General features: G+C 38.4%; 1 protein-coding gene across 1 annotated transcript in view; it reads right to left on the bottom strand.

Moving 5' to 3' along the window:
* The window catches only part of PZP (PZP alpha-2-macroglobulin like), a 60359-nt gene that overhangs the window by 30920 nt on the left and 13463 nt on the right, over window positions 1-15976 (bottom strand). The window contains exons 11-15 of the mRNA XM_030804753.1: window positions 14853-15014; window positions 13266-13493; window positions 12947-13010; window positions 3203-3345; window positions 1892-2041 (exon numbers count right to left, since the gene is read on the bottom strand). Coding sequence (XP_030660613.1) covers window positions 1892-2041; window positions 3203-3345; window positions 12947-13010; window positions 13266-13493; window positions 14853-15014 — 747 coding nt within the window. The remainder of the gene's footprint in view (window positions 1-1891; window positions 2042-3202; window positions 3346-12946; window positions 13011-13265; window positions 13494-14852; window positions 15015-15976) is intronic.

Raw genomic sequence — 15976 nt, 5'->3', positions numbered from 1 at the left:
TGAATCTTCTGTTTTTCTGGTGGATCCACACTGTAGCCACTCCCTGCCCCTTAGTCACCTAGAATCCTCAGTTACAAGATTGTCACAGTATCACAGTGCTTGTGTTCAAGTCACCCTTATTTTACTTTATCATGGCCCCAATGCACCAGAGTACTGATGCTGGCAATTGGGAGGTGAAAGAGAAGCCGTCAAGTGCTTCCTTCAGGTGAAAAGGTGAAAGTTCTCCACTTGATGAGGAAAGAAAAAATAATGTATGCTGAGGTTGCTAAGATCCATGGTAAGAATGAATCTTCTATCTATCAAATTATGAAGGAGGAAAAAGAAAATCATGCTTGTTTTGCTGTCACATCTCAAACTACAAAAATTATGGCTACAGCACGCGATAAGTGCTTTGTTAAGATGGAAAAGGCATTAAATTTGTGGGTGGAAGACAGGAACAGAAATGTGTTCCAGCTGATGGTCATTGGGTTCAGTGCCATCCACAGTTTCAGAAACCCACTGAAGGTCTTGGGACACACCCGTGCAGATCGGGGGCACTAGTGGATATGCTCCAACCTGAAGAATGTTAATTTTGATAATTAAAAATAGGACAGGGGTCTCAGATATAGTTATCTCACAGTTTAAAATTTTAATAGACATGAAGTAGAAACTAGAACAAACAAAAGAAACTTTCATATTACTAATTTACCAACCAACATTGAAAGGTAATAATACCTCCCAAACAGATAAGTTGATTGACCCTTTTAAATGGTGATTCATGAGGCAGTTAAAGCTATAAAATTTCTCATAACTTTTTGTCAATGATCAAATCATAACATTATTTTTTCTTGCATTACATTAAAAAATTCCAAACATGAGTAATCTAGTTTTAAATAGGTTAGACAGGTAGTTTCTGAACTTTTCCCTTCCTTCTGATAATTGTTCTTCAAAAACCCCATATTAGATATTATTTTCTCCAAATGGCAATTATTAACCAATGTTCACCTTTTATTTTGCTGATCCACCTATATCCTTTTTTTATTGCCTCTCTCTAAGGACAAGGACTGTGATATGTTTCCTTCTGTTTCCCCAGCTTTTACAACAGATCCAGCATGTAGTAAGCTTGAAATAATAATAATAAAATAAATAAATCATCACGACATGCCAAATGTCACCCCCATGAATTAATATAACTATAGTAAAAAGCAGATAATTAAAATTTTAGTCTGTGAATCAACATTGCTAACAAAGGTGTAGTAGGTCATTTTTTAAAAGTAGAAAATAATTTGTAAATCACTTATTACCACTTTCACAGATCCCAACAACTCTACGGACATAAATAGTTAGATCTGTTAAAAGGTACATGACTTCCCTTATGTTGCAGGTATTAATTTTGTAGCAAGCTTACATACTCCAGTGACCAAAAGTGATTCTATTTAGACAGGATCCAAATTAATACTTTGGCAACACATTAATTTACTCACTCTTTTAAACATGACTATCACATAGGTGGGGAATCTTAACAAAATATGGCTTTCATTAAGATCACTGTAAGACATTAATAACTGAGGTTAAGATTTGATTCTTTACAGAAATAGAAGCTGTGCCATAGAAGGAATCAAACTTGCAGGCAGATTCAGAATTTCAGAATCACATCTCAGCTTATGCCACTTATCTTGAACAAATCTCTCAACTATTCTGAATCCACTTTTCTAATCTTAAAATGGGACTATTATTCTCCAGAATGTTGGGCAGATTAAGTGAGAAAACCTGTATGAGACAGCTTGAGAAACTATCAAGTACTTGGCAAGTGGTAAGTATTTTTACTGTTACATTTTACTCTCAATAGAGGCTTCTTGATCTGAGCCCCTGGAATGGCCCTTCCTGGTCCCCGAGGCCGCTGGAAACTCACCGAGGACGCGGAGAGCTCAGCCTCAGGCTTCATGAGCAGCATACTTTGGTCCACAGCACGAAGGGCACAGAGGGACTGCGGAGCAGCCGCTACTCGCAGGTGGGCATGTGAGGCTGGGGGACTTCGTGCTGGGCTGAAACTCAAATCCACCTGTGGGAAATGAAGGAAACGTCAACCAGCATTTTCCCTACTTCTGTGATCTTGCGGTCACCTGCATTTCCTAAGTCACCCTTATATTCAGTTCATATGACTATGTTGGTAATGTCAGTCAGAAACCTATTTTTACAACTTTCCTTCACTTTAAAAATAGAAAATAATTGGTAAATCACTTATTACCACTTTCACAGATCCCAACAACTCTAGAGACATAAATAGTGAGATCTGTTAAAAGGTACATGACTTCCCTTATGTTTGCAAGTATTAATTTTATAACAAGCTTACCTACTCCAGTGACCAAGTGATTCTATTTAGACAGGATCCAAATTATCTAATACTTTGGCAACACATTAATTTACTCACTCTTTTAAACATGACTATCACATAGGTGGGGAATCTTAACAAAATATAGCTTCTCTACAGTAGCTTAGTCTTGTCCTAAGGAGACAACTGAGGAAGAATAAGGATAGATACCTTGTTTGATTTTTAGATGGCCATCTTTATCTCTGACACATGATAAGGTAATTCTAGGTGTTTGCACTTATTCTTCAGGTTTTGGGAACTTTTGAGTCTTAGCATTTTACATACTCACACAATTGAATCAGCAGAGAATAGCATCATGAACACAAAACTGATTGTATTTTATCTGGTAGCAGCTTTGTGTAATTGAAAAAGTGCTGTACTAGATCCCTAGAAATTTGGGTCCGCCATAAACTTGTTGGGAACTGTTGGGCAACTCATTTTACTTTTCTGGACTCAGTTTTCTCTGGGGTAAAATAGATGGCACCTACAGTATCATTTATTTGTGTTCTTTTAATTTTATGTTAAGGCCGGGCGCGGTGGCTCACGCTTGTAATCCCAGCACTTTGGGAGGCCGAGGCGGGCGGATCACGAGGTCAGGAGATCGAGACCACGGTGAAACCCCGTCTCTACTAAAAATACAAAAAAATTAGCCGGGCGTGGTGGCGGGCGCCTGTAGTCCCAGCTACTCGGAGAGGCTGAGGCAGGAGAACGGAGTGAACCCGGGAGGTGGAGCTTGCAGTGAGCCGAGATTGCGCCACTGCACTCCAGCCTGGCAGACAAAGCGAGACTCCGTCTCAAAAAAAAAAAAAAAAAAAAAAAAAAAAAAAAAAAAATTTATGTTAAATCACTCACCTTGTTGGCTAGACAGTTTTCAATCTCAAATTTTTCAGAGTCTCCAACAACTTCTCCATCTGGTAAAATGGCAAAGATGAACATTCGTGCAATGGGGGCAATGTCTGACTCCACAGGGAAGGATAAGGCAAAACTGCCTTTCACTGGAACGTGGAGAGAGTGAGAAAAAATGGTCATAAGTCAGGACACTATTGCTTGGTCTTATCCAGTTTAGAACTGTGTCCATTCATTCAATGGCTTAGTCTCTCTATGTGCCATTAGTTATTTGGTGAAATCAGTAGGCCAATGTCTCCCTTCAGAACTTTAATTATAGCATGAGTTAACAAAGTTCCTTTCACTCACATCTTTTTTATTTGATATTCCACTTAACTGTTGCCTAAATCAATTAAATATCAGTAGCTCCAAATTTTCTGCATATATATGTGACAACTATTTTATTTACATTTCAGACTAGAGGTGATTCTCAATTTAAATATAGAGCTATAATCTGTAAGATATAATGTTTATTTTGTCATATATGACTTTTAAAAAGCTCTGTATGTAAAAAAAAAGTTCATACTAATTGAACTTCCTGAAAGAATATTTAATTCTTGGAGTTTTCATTGCAGTGTTAAACTCTTTTTTTTTTTTTTTTTTTTGAGATGGAGTCTCGCTCTGTCACCCAGGCTGGAGTGCAGCGCAATCTCGGCTCAATGCAAGCTCTGCCTCCTGGGTTCACGCCATTCTCCTGCCTCAGCCTCCCGAGTAGCTGGGACTACAGGTGCCCACCACCACGTCCGGCTAATTTCTTGTATTTTTTTTTTTTAGTAGAGACGGGGTTTCATTGTGTTAGCCAGGATGGTCTCGATCTCCTGACCTCGTGATCCGTCCGACTTGGCCTCCCAAAGTGCTGGGATTACAGGTGTGAGCCACTGCAACCGGCCAGTCATTTTACTATCTATATGTGTCTCATAACGTTATGTTGTACACCTTAAATAAATGTAATTTTTTTTTGAGACAGGGTCTTGCTCTGTTGCCCAGGCTGGAATGAAGTAGTGCAATCATAGCTCACTGCAGCCTCGAATTTCTGGGCTCAAGTGATTGTACTGCCTCAGACTCCCCAGTAGCTGGGACTATAGGTGCACAACACCATGTTTGGCTAATTTTTTAATATATTTTTGTAGAGATAGGGTCTTGCTATGTAGCCCAGGCTGGTCCCAAACTCCTGGGTTCAAGCAATCCTCCCAAAATGCTGCAATTACAGGCAGCAACCACTGTGCCCGGCCAAAATTTACTTTTTTAAAATGATTATATTAAAGCCCTGAGATTGGTGGTGCTCAATTAAAAACTGTTTTAACTCTATGTAGAATATGGAAACTTTCCAACTTTATGCAAATTTTACTTTAGCTTAACATTACTTATTATTTTATATCACTATGTGTTTATACTGCAAAACTCTTAAGTTTGGGAAGAAAGGAAGCTTAAAAGATCCTTAAGGCAGTGTTATGCCATTCATATTTCTGTTCAGTTGGACAGAGTCAAGTTTTAGCTCAGACCTCAAAAAGGAAATAAGTTCTCCTTCTAAAAGGAAGTAAGCCCTTTTATCACTGTGTCTTGAGTTCAACAAGGAAGGTGGGGTAGATTGAAATGTCATAAAACCAGAAAAAAATTATGGTGACTTTATGGCAAAGAATAGTGGCAGGAAATTAAAGCTTTTAATAATAAAATTTTCCAGCACATGTGTGTGTGTGCACCCTGCCTTGCCACTGCTGGCAGTGTGAGTGTACTCCATCCCCCCTACCCCTACCACACCGCCACTGACGTCAGAGCATTGGCAGGCACTAAGCTCACCAACCCTGCCAGCACCCTGCCCCCGAAAGTGCAAAACTAGGCACAAAACACACAAACTCACCCCTAGTCATGTGCAGACACTGCCACCAGCGTGAATGCACACAAAAGGTTCATACAGTCCTGCACCTACCAGTGACCCACCGCCATGCTAACACCACCATCAGTGCAAATGCATGCACAGTTGCTGGTGGGGATCCCCCAATCCCCTGAGCCATACTGCTGTGACCACTGCTATGAATGCCTGCACAAAGGCCGGCAACCCGGCACCTGCTAGCACCCTGCCACAGCTGATGAGTGTGTACCCCACCACTCTGCCACTGCCATGCTGCTGGTACCTGTGAATGAGGATGGATCCCAATGCCACTGTCCTGCAAAGTGCTTTGGCTGACATGACCCATGGGAGTGTTGTGACTAGTGGTCTGGGAGCACCCTGGTCCCTTCAGTGCAGCATGTTCCTAACCTCGAGGAGCCAGAGAACAAAGTTGGAGCCAGATCAGTCCCCCAGAGTTACAGCATGCAATCCAGGAGTCCTGAGCTGAGCCTTGCCCCTCCCTGCCTCCACTGCCCCCGAATCTTCTGGTAACAAAGTCAGTTGACTAAACCCACCTTATACCACAATCAAACCCCTAAGGTCATCGAATAGGATAAAAGGAAAAAATCAAAACAACGGCAATTTCTAAGACTGAAGGAACATCAGCCCACAAAGATGAGAAAGAACCAGCACAAGAACTCTGACAACTCAAAAAGCCAGAGCATCTTCTTTCCTCCAAACACTCACACCAGTTCACCAGCAAGGGTTCTTAACTGGGCTGAGATGGCTGAAATGACAGAAATAGAATTCAGACTATGGATAGGAATGAGGGTCATTGAGGTTCAGAAGAATGTTGAAACCCTATCTAAGCAAGCTAAGAATCACAATAAAATGATGCAGGAGCTGACAAGACAAAAGAGCCAGTATAGAAAAGAACATAACCAACCTGACAGAGCTGAACAACAGTCTACAAGAATTTCATGATGCAATCACAAGTATTAACAGCAGAACAGACCAAGTTGAGGAAAGAATCTCAGAGCTACAAAATTGACTTTCTGCAATACAACAGTCAGACAAGAATAAAGAAAGAAGAATGAAAAGGAATAAACAAAACCTCTGAGAAATATGGGATTATGTATGTAAAAAGACTGAATCTACAACTCCTTGATGTCTCTGAAAGAGATGAGCATAATGAAAGCAACTTGGAAAACATATTTTAGGATATCATCCATGAGAACTTCCCCTCCTAGCTAGAGAGGCCAAATTCATATTCAGGGAATGTAGAGAACCCCAAAATATACTTCACAAGAAGGTCATCCCCAAGACACATAATCATCAGATTTACCAAGGTTGAAATGAATGAAAAAAAAATGTTAAAGGCAGCTACAGAGAAAGGACAAGTCACCTACAAAGGGAAGCCCATCAGACTAATGGTGGGCCTCTTAGCAGACACCCTACAAGCCATAAGAGATTGAGGGCCTTTGTTCAACATTCTTTTCTTTTCTTTTTTTTCTTGACAGAGTCTCACTCTGTCACCAGGATGGAGTGCAGTGGCACGATCTCAGCTCACTGCAACCTCCACCTCCCAGGTTCAAACAGTTCTACTGCCTCAGCCTCCCAAGTAGCTGGGAGTACAGGCATGCACCACCACACCTGGCTAATTTTTGTATTTTTAGTAGAGATGGGGTTTCACCATGTTGGCCAGGATGGTCTCGATCTCCTGACTTCATGATCCGACCACCTTGGCCCCCCAAAGTGCTGGGATTACAGGTATGAGCCACCGCACCTGGCCAACATTCTTAAAGAAAATAAATTCCAACTAAGAATTTCATATCTAGCCAAACTAAACTACATAAGTGAAGGAGAAATAAGATGCTTCTCAGACAAGGAAATGCTGAGGGAATTTGTTACCAACAGATCCATCTTACAAGAGCTCCAGAAAGAAGCACGAAATATAACAAGGAAAGAATATTACCAGCCACTACAAAACCACACTGAAGTACACAGACCAGTGACACTATAGAGCAACTACACAAACAAGTTGACAAACAGCTAACAACATGATGACAGATTCAAATTCACACATCTCAATATTAACCTCTAATGTAAACAGACTAAATGCCCCAATTAAGAGGCACAGAGTGGCAAGCCAGATGAAGAAGCAAGACTCAGTGGTATGCCATCTTTAAGAGACCCATCTCACATGCAATGACACCCATAGGCTCAAGATAAAGGGAAGGAGAAAAATCTGTCAAGCAAATGGAAAATAGAAAAAAGCAGGGGTTGCCAAATGCCCATCAATGATAGACTGGATAAAGAAAATGTGGCACATATACACCATGGAATACTATTCAGCCATAAAAAAGGATGAGTTCATGTCCTTTGCAGGGACATGGATGAAGCTGGAAACTGTCATTCTCAGGAAACTAACACAAGAACAGAAAACCAAACACCACATGTTCTCACTCATAAGTGGGAGTTGAACAATGAGAACACATGGACACAGGGAGGGGAACATCACACACTGGGGCCGGGGGAGGGATAGCATTAGGAGAAATACCTAATGTAGATGACAGGCTGATGGGTGCAGCAAACCACCATGGCACATGTATACCTATGTAACAAACCTGCACATTCTGCCCATGTACCCCAGAACTTAAAGTATAATTAAAAAAAAAAAAAGAGAAAAGCAAGGGTTGCAATACTAATTTCAGACAAAACAGACTTTAAACCAAGAAAGGTAAAAAAAAAAAAAAAAAAAAAGACAAAGAAGGGAATTGCATAATGGTAAAAGGGTTTAATTCAACAAGAAGACCTAACTAAACAAAATCTACATGCACCCAACACAGGAGCACCCAGATTCATAAAACAAGTGCTTATAGACCTTCAAAGAGACTTAGACTCCCACACAATAATATTGAGAAACTTCAACACTCCACTGACAGTATTAGACAGATCATCAAGGCAGAAAATTAACAAAGACATTTAGGATCTGAACTCAGCACTGGACTCAAATGGATCTGATAGACATCTACAAAACTATCCACCACAAAACAACAACATATACATTCTTCTCAACTGCATGTGGCACTACTCTAAAACCGATCACACAATCAGACATAAAACTATCCTCAGTAAATTTAAAAAAATGAAATCATACACTCCACACTCTCAGACTACCATGTGATTAAAATAGAATTCAATAAGAAGAAAATCACTCAAAGCCATACAATTACATAGAAATTAAACAACCTGCTCCTGCATGACTTCTGGGCAAATAATGAAATTTTGGCAGAAATCAGGAAGTTCTTTGAAACTAATGAGAACAAAGATACAACATACCAGAATTTCTGGGACACAGCCAAGGCAGTGTTAAGAGGGAAACTTATAGCACTAAACATCCACATCAAAAAGTTAGAAAGATCTCAACTTAACCTCATATCACAACTAAAAGAACTAGTGGGTCAGCTGTGCTGTGCAGGTGATCCATGCTACACCCTCATCACTACTTGCTCTTCGGAACCTGAAAGTTATAGCAACGGGAGCTTCAAGACGGAAAAAATGGCAGCCAGCCTCTCCCTCTGTGAGCTCAGTCCCAGGGAAATGTAGAGTTGCTACCAGCCTGAAAACCCTGATGGGGGTGGGGTGGTGGTGGCTGCAGTCCCAGGTTGTGGGGTCGCCCGCATGAGGAGAAGTGGGACTCACATAAAAAATAGTCTGGCCAAACGTCCTTGATGAACATTGATGCAAAAATCCTCAACAAAATATTTGCAAACCAATATTCCTGATGAACATTGATGCGAAAATCCTCAATAAAATACTGGCAAACTGAATCCAGCAGCACATCAAAAAGCTTAGCCACCATGATCAAGTAGACTTCATCCCTGGGATGCAAGGTTGGTTCAACATAGGCATATCAATAAATGTGATTCATCATATAAACAGAACCAATGACAAAAATATGATTATCTCATCAGATGTAGAAAAAGATTTTAGTAAAATTCAACACCTCTTCATGTTAAAAACTCCCAATAAACTAGATATTGAAAGAACATATCTCAAAATAATAAGAGCCATCTATGACAAACCCACAGCCAACATCATACTGAATGGGCAAAAGCTGGAAGCATTCTCCTTAAAAACTGGCACAAGGATGCCCTCTCTCACCACTCCTATTCAACACAGTATTGGAAGTCCTCGCCAGAACAATCAGGCAAGACAAAGAAATAAAGGCATCAGAATAGGAAGAGAGGAAGTCAAACTATCCCTGTTTGCAGATGACATGATTTTATACCTAGAAAACCCCATAGTGTTGGCCCCAAAGCTTCTTAAGCTGAAAAATGATGTTAGCAAAATTTCAGGATACAAAATCAATGTACAAAAATTACTAGCATTCCTATACGCCAACAACAGTCAAGCCAAAAGCCAAATCAGGAATGCAATCCCATTCACAATTGTCACAGAAAGAATAAAATACCTAGAAATATAGCTAACCAGGGAAGTGAAAGATCTCTACAATGAGAATTATAAAACACTGCTCAAAGAAATCAGAGATGACACAAACAAATGGAAAAACATTCCATGCTCATAGATAGGAAGAATCAATATGAAAATGGTCATATTGCCCAAAGATCTCTACAATGAGAATTACAGAACACTGCTCAAATAAATCAGAGATGACACAAATGGAAAAAATATTCCATGCTCACAGATAGGAAGAATCAATATCGTGAAAATGGTCATATTGCCCAAAGCAATTTATAGATTTAATGTTTTTCCTATAAAACTACCAATGACATCCTTCACAGACCTAGATAAAACTATTTAAAAATGTATATGGAACTAAAAAAAGAGCCCCAAAATAGCCAAGGCAATCCTAAGCAAAAAGAACAAAGGAGGAGGCATCACACTACCCAACTTCAAACTATGCCACAGGGCTACAGTTACCAAAACAGCATAGTACTGGTACAAAAACAGATACACAAATCAATGGGACAGAATACAGAGACCAGAAATAATGCTGCACACCCACAACCATCTGATCTTCAACAAAGCTGACAAACACAAGGAAAGGACTCCCTATTCAATAAATGGTGCTGAGATAACTGGCTAGCCACAGGCAGAAGATTGAAACTGGATCCCCTCCTTACACAATACACAAAAATCAACTCAAGATTGGTTAAAGATTTAAATGTAAAACCAAAAAGTATACAAACTCTGGAAGACAACCTAGGCAATACCATTCTGGACACAGGAACTGCAAAGATTTCACAAAGAAGACACTAAAAACAATCTCAACAAATGCAAACATTGACAAATGGGATCTAATTAACCTAAAGAGCTTCTGCACAGCAAAAGAAACTATCAATAAACAGACAACTTAGAGAATGACAGAAAACTTTTGCAAACTATGTATCCAATAAAGGTCTAATACCTAGCATCTATATAGAATTTAAACAAATTTACAAGGAAAAAACAAACCACCACATTAAAAAGTGGGCAAAGGACAAGAATAAACACTTTTCAAAAGAAGATATACATGTAGCCAACAAGCGAATGAAAAAAAGCTCAATACTACTGAATATTAGAGAAATGCAATCAAAACCACAATGAGATTATCATCTCACATCAGTCAGAATGGCTATTATTAAGAGTCAAAAAATAACAGATGTTGGCAAGGTTGCGGAGAAAAGGGAATGCTTATACACTGTTGGTGGGAATGTACATTAGTTCAGCCATTGTGGAAAGCAGTGTGGCGATTCCTCAAAGAGCTAAAAACAGAACTATCATTTGACCCAGGAATCCCAGTACTGGGTATACATATCCAAAGGAATATAAATTGTTCTGTCATAAAGACACATGCGCATGTATGTTCATTGCAACCCCATTCACGATAGCAAAGACATGGAATCAACCTAAATGCCCATCAGTGGAAGACTGGATAAAGAAAATGTGGTACATATACACCATGGAACTATGCAGCCATAAAAAAGAACGCTATCATGTCCTTTGCAGGAGCATAGATGGAGCTAGAAGCTATTATTCTTAGCAAAATAATGCAGGAACAGAAAACCAAATATTCCATGTGCTCTGTTGTAAGTGGGAGCTAAATGATGAGAACATAACGGATACAAAGAGGAGGACAACACACAATGGGGCCTATCTGAGGGTGGAGGGTGGAGGGTGGAGGGTGGAAGGAGGGAGAGCAGAAGACATTGAGGCCTATTGAAGGGTGGAGGGTGGGTGGAGAAAGACGATCAGAAAAAATAACTATTGGGTAGTAGGCTTAGAACCTGGGTAACGAAGTAATCTGTACAACAAACCCTCGTGACACGAGTTTACCTACATAACAAACCTGCACATGAACCCTTCAAACCTAAAATAAAAGTTTTAAAAATAATAATAAATAATAAAAATTGAGAACGTTTCATTATTTAAAATCTCAATTCTGAAAATTAAATAGGCAAATAGTTTAGGAAATAATAATTTGGACAGTATGAAGAATAGTGTGAAAAGAGAACAATATGAGGAAGCTCAACTTGGACAATTTGAAAAGTTTTAAAAAGTTGAATTTAGACAAATTGTGAACAAAATTTGTTCTTTTATCATAGAGGTGTAAGGGCTTTCAATAATTCTTTGGTGAAGAGTAAATTGGTAATTAATAACTATTAAAATATGTGGTCAAAATTGTTTTACGATGAAACAATTGTGATTTAATTAGCTGTATAGAGAAATTTCTTTCAATTGTTGACTTAGCTACTTTCAATAAAATTTTGTGGCATCTTCACAAAGTAAATTATTAAATAACTATTCCTCATTTTACTATATATTTTTATACAGACTCTTCCTGTTATGAATAAAATTCAAGTTGAAATATTATAAAAGAAAAAATTAAATAAACAAATGTTTTAAAACCTTCAATTATTTCTGTGAATGTGATACATATAGCAGTATTAGAAGAAAATTATTCAACAAAAATTGAAGAGGAACAATGTACACAGTGGGGTCCATTCTCCATATCTAACTATCTCTACACTAGTATTGGGAAAAAAACTGATATTCAAAACTGGCAGCAGTTTTTAATGTTTAATTAAAATAATTATTAATTACTAGAGTACTGATTAATAACGTGTAAATTTTAACTTTCTCAAAATTGTTTCAATTTTCAAAACTGAAAAATAAAAATTAAAAATTGATATTTAATTTTTCCAGCTTAGCAGGAAGAGAAACCACATAAATAGAAAATATTAGGCATGGAGCAAATCCTAATGGTTATTAAGTTTAGCTTAGAGGTGTGGTGGAAATTGGTAAAATGTTTGCCTTAGTTTAGGTTAATTACAAAAATGTTCATGGGTTCTCTTTTCAGTGGTTTAACCTCTACATTATTTGACTTAGAATATAAAACAATCTTGGTTCCCTAGGCCACAATTTATTCTTGAAGTGAATCCAATTTTGTATATAAAGTACTCATGGCCTGGCACAAGAAAAAAAAATCTATCACCTTTCTTCCTTCCCATTTCCCATGATAATTACTCTTTTCTTCTCTGCAGTATTAACATAATCAATGCACACTTTATTAGGGGTGGAGATGAATAGAAGGAAGCTTAGATTTTGAAAAGAGCTTTATTTTACTGTTAGAAGAAACAAACTAAAGTGAAAAACTAGTGTGCGTTAGCAGAATGACTGATACAGAGTAGATAATCAAATATATCTGTTGACTGTTGAATTTTAAAATGCCAAAGAGTCATAAGACGAGTATTTTCCTGAGTGTCGTTCTTATTGTGAAGGGGTGATGGAAATGATTTCCCATTTGTGAACCGTCACCGAGGGAAGGGTAAGGATGTGTTAGGGAAGCAAGGAGAGATGAATCTGAGGATACTTACTGTCTCCTGACTCCAAGGGCAGAGTGTGGGTTCCAGATCTGACGATGCCTCCCTTAGCCATGATCTGAAATGAAAAAACAGTAAAGGAATTTTCTTGAGCTGGACACAGTTCTCAGCCTTCTATTCCCCACGTGACCCGCTTTCAGTTGTCAAGTCTGTGCTGGAGAGAATCAACCTCAAGAAAACTCATGGAATGAAGGACGCACAACAAGAACACAAGGTGGCTGTGTGCAAGTAGTTTATTTTGACATTCCTGAGCCTATTGACCACTTTTGTCCTACTGATAAGCTGCAATTGTATTCCATGGCCTCATCCTTACCAGGTAATGGAAACTGAGCTCTGATAACTCTCCCACGGCCTGTCTATTCAGTATATAGTGTGCCCTGATAGTCTGTGTGTGGCCACAGGGCAGGGTGCCAGCCACAGGCTCCAGGTGAATGTAACTCCCACTTAAGGAGAAAACACGATTTGCAGTGTGCTGAGCATTCTGGCGGTCTTCTGCTACCCATGAATAGTGAAAACACGAGTTGGGATGCACGGTGTAAACCTGAGTAAACAGAAAAACAGAGAAAGAATATTGTCTTGAAATTCTTCACCTTAGCTTCTCACCAAAATGAATAGTTACAACGGTGTCTTCCACTCTAAAATACACTATGGCTTTCCCTCATACTGGTCGACAGCCAAATAAATGAATTTTCAGTTTCCCAACATTCAAATATTAAAAGGAAATCATCCACAAATTTATCTCTTTTGCCCTGATTCTGCTAACTCATTACTACTTTGACATTTTCCTCCTGCCCCTCAGAACTAGAGGAAAAATGACATCCCAATGAGAATGATAAATAACTCAAACAAGTGGAAAAGGGATTTTTCAGATATTAGAATTACCTCATAAATTGGCTTAATTAAAATTAGGGTTTGTATTAATATAACATTCTATTACCTTATGAGCTTCAAAATTGTTTATAGTAATCCTTAGTAAATTAGCATTTATGCCTCTTATCATTATTGTGACTTCCAACCTTTAAGACCGATGTGATTTCTGAAACTTTAAGCCTTGCAGATAATGTTTAGCGCACAATTCTATTTCCCTTGTAGTAACTGCTCCTTAGCTTTTCTTCAGAGTGCGCTTATTTTTTTCTAAATTTATTAGGCATATTTTATGGACTCTTCTATTTGCTCTCATAATAAAGTTCCTATTTAAAAAAACCTTTTGCACGTAAACACATCATACTGATAATTTACAGATCTGTTAACTCCATGAAAATAGGAATTTTAAAGTGTAGGGACACTATATAGTCACCTTTTAAATCCTAGGGAGAGTGAGTGTCTATCACATAGAAAACATTAAACATCATTACATATTTTTAAACTGAATTAACGTGTGAAACTGAGAAACAGAAATAATTTATATGCTATTTATCTACACTGAAATCCATAAATTATAGTCTTTTATCACTTCTTTGAGATAACAAGCATGAAAACTTTTTAGCTATAGAAATCTTTTGATCATCATCATTAGACAATGTATTATTGTGTGTGTGTGTGTGTGTGTGTGTGTGATCACTTTACAAAATTTCTAAGTAGACATGGAAAAAATAACATAAAACAAATTACATGAATTACTGAAGCAGCTGATATTGTTCAAGACCCAAATCAATAAGATTTTTTTTCATAATATATAAAATGTTACAGATAATGATAGTGAAATTATCAGGCACTTCTGTAATGCCTTTTCTAATGCCTTTATTGTTTTTCGTGAAATTCTATTATCCTCAAATTTGTAAACTCAAAGTTGGATATCTTCTTATTTCTTACTCTTAAATGCAATCTGTGTGTTTCTTCTGAATATATCACTGTTCCTAACATTTCCTTTGTCCTCAGAGGTTTGTCTTTCTATACTTACCTGGACAAAAAGTTTATTAGCCAAGATACTGGTAGTATTGATTGAAAACTGTGCAAGACCCTGTTCATTGGTGGTTGCATTGGAGACATAACTGGCTTCACTCACAGAGATGAAGATGAGTTTATTGGGGATGGGCACACCTTTTCCATCCACCAGAAGCACCTAAAGAAGAAAAGTACTTGATAGTTGATGTGAATAATACCCAGAGAGGACCGAACTCATGTGAACAAATGTTTTTGCTGCTGTAACTAAAACAACAACCTCCCTCTCAAAAAAACCCCACCAAACCTTCATATTTACAACAAAATGTTTCCTTCCATTTGGATCCTCATGTCCTACATAGCTTATCTGTGAAACTTTGTAGTATTTCCAGTAAAGTCAGGGAGTTTTTTTTTTGCTTTTTTTTTCTTTGAGACAGAGTCTCGCTCTGTCGCCCAGGCTGGAGTGCAGTGGCGCAATCTCGGCTCACTGCAAGCTCTGCCTCCTGGGTTCACGCCATTCTCCTGCCTCAGCCTCCCGAGTAGCTGGGACTACAGGCGCCCGCCACCACGCCCGGCTAATTTTTTGTATTTTTAGTAGAGACGGGGTTTCACCATGTTAGCCAGGAGGGTCTCGATCTCCTGACCTCGTGATCTGCCCGCCTCGGCCTCCCAAAGTGCTGGGATTACAGGCGTGAGCCACTGCGCCCGGCCAGAGTCAGGGAGATTTTTAATAACTACAACATGCCACTTAATATGCACTTGGAATAAGAATAACAGAAATGAATTTAAACTGGCTGTTTTTCCCTTTTTGCATAGACGGAGGCTAGAATGCTTGGCTGTGTTCTGAACTCAGAACTAAAAAAGTTACTTAACTTCTCTGTGCTTCAGTTTTTTCCACCTTCATTAAAAGGGGGATAATAGTTGTGCCTCCTTCATATGGTAGTACTGAAGATTAAATAATTATTTAAAAATACATTAGAGGAGTAGGGCGACTATAGTTTTCTGATAATCTGTTATGATTTAAAAATAGCCAAAAGAGAATAATTTGAATTTTTGGCAGAAAAAGGACAAATATTTAAGGGGATGAATATCTCAATTATGCTGATTGGATCTTCACAAATTATTTGAATGTATTAAATAATC

Source organism: Nomascus leucogenys, chromosome 23 (assembly GCF_006542625.1).
Source record: "Nomascus leucogenys isolate Asia chromosome 23, Asia_NLE_v1, whole genome shotgun sequence".
Lineage (NCBI taxonomy): Eukaryota > Metazoa > Chordata > Mammalia > Primates > Hylobatidae > Nomascus > Nomascus leucogenys.
Note: the sequence above shows the minus strand (reverse complement) of the source record. Positions and strands in the feature narration are given on the sequence as shown.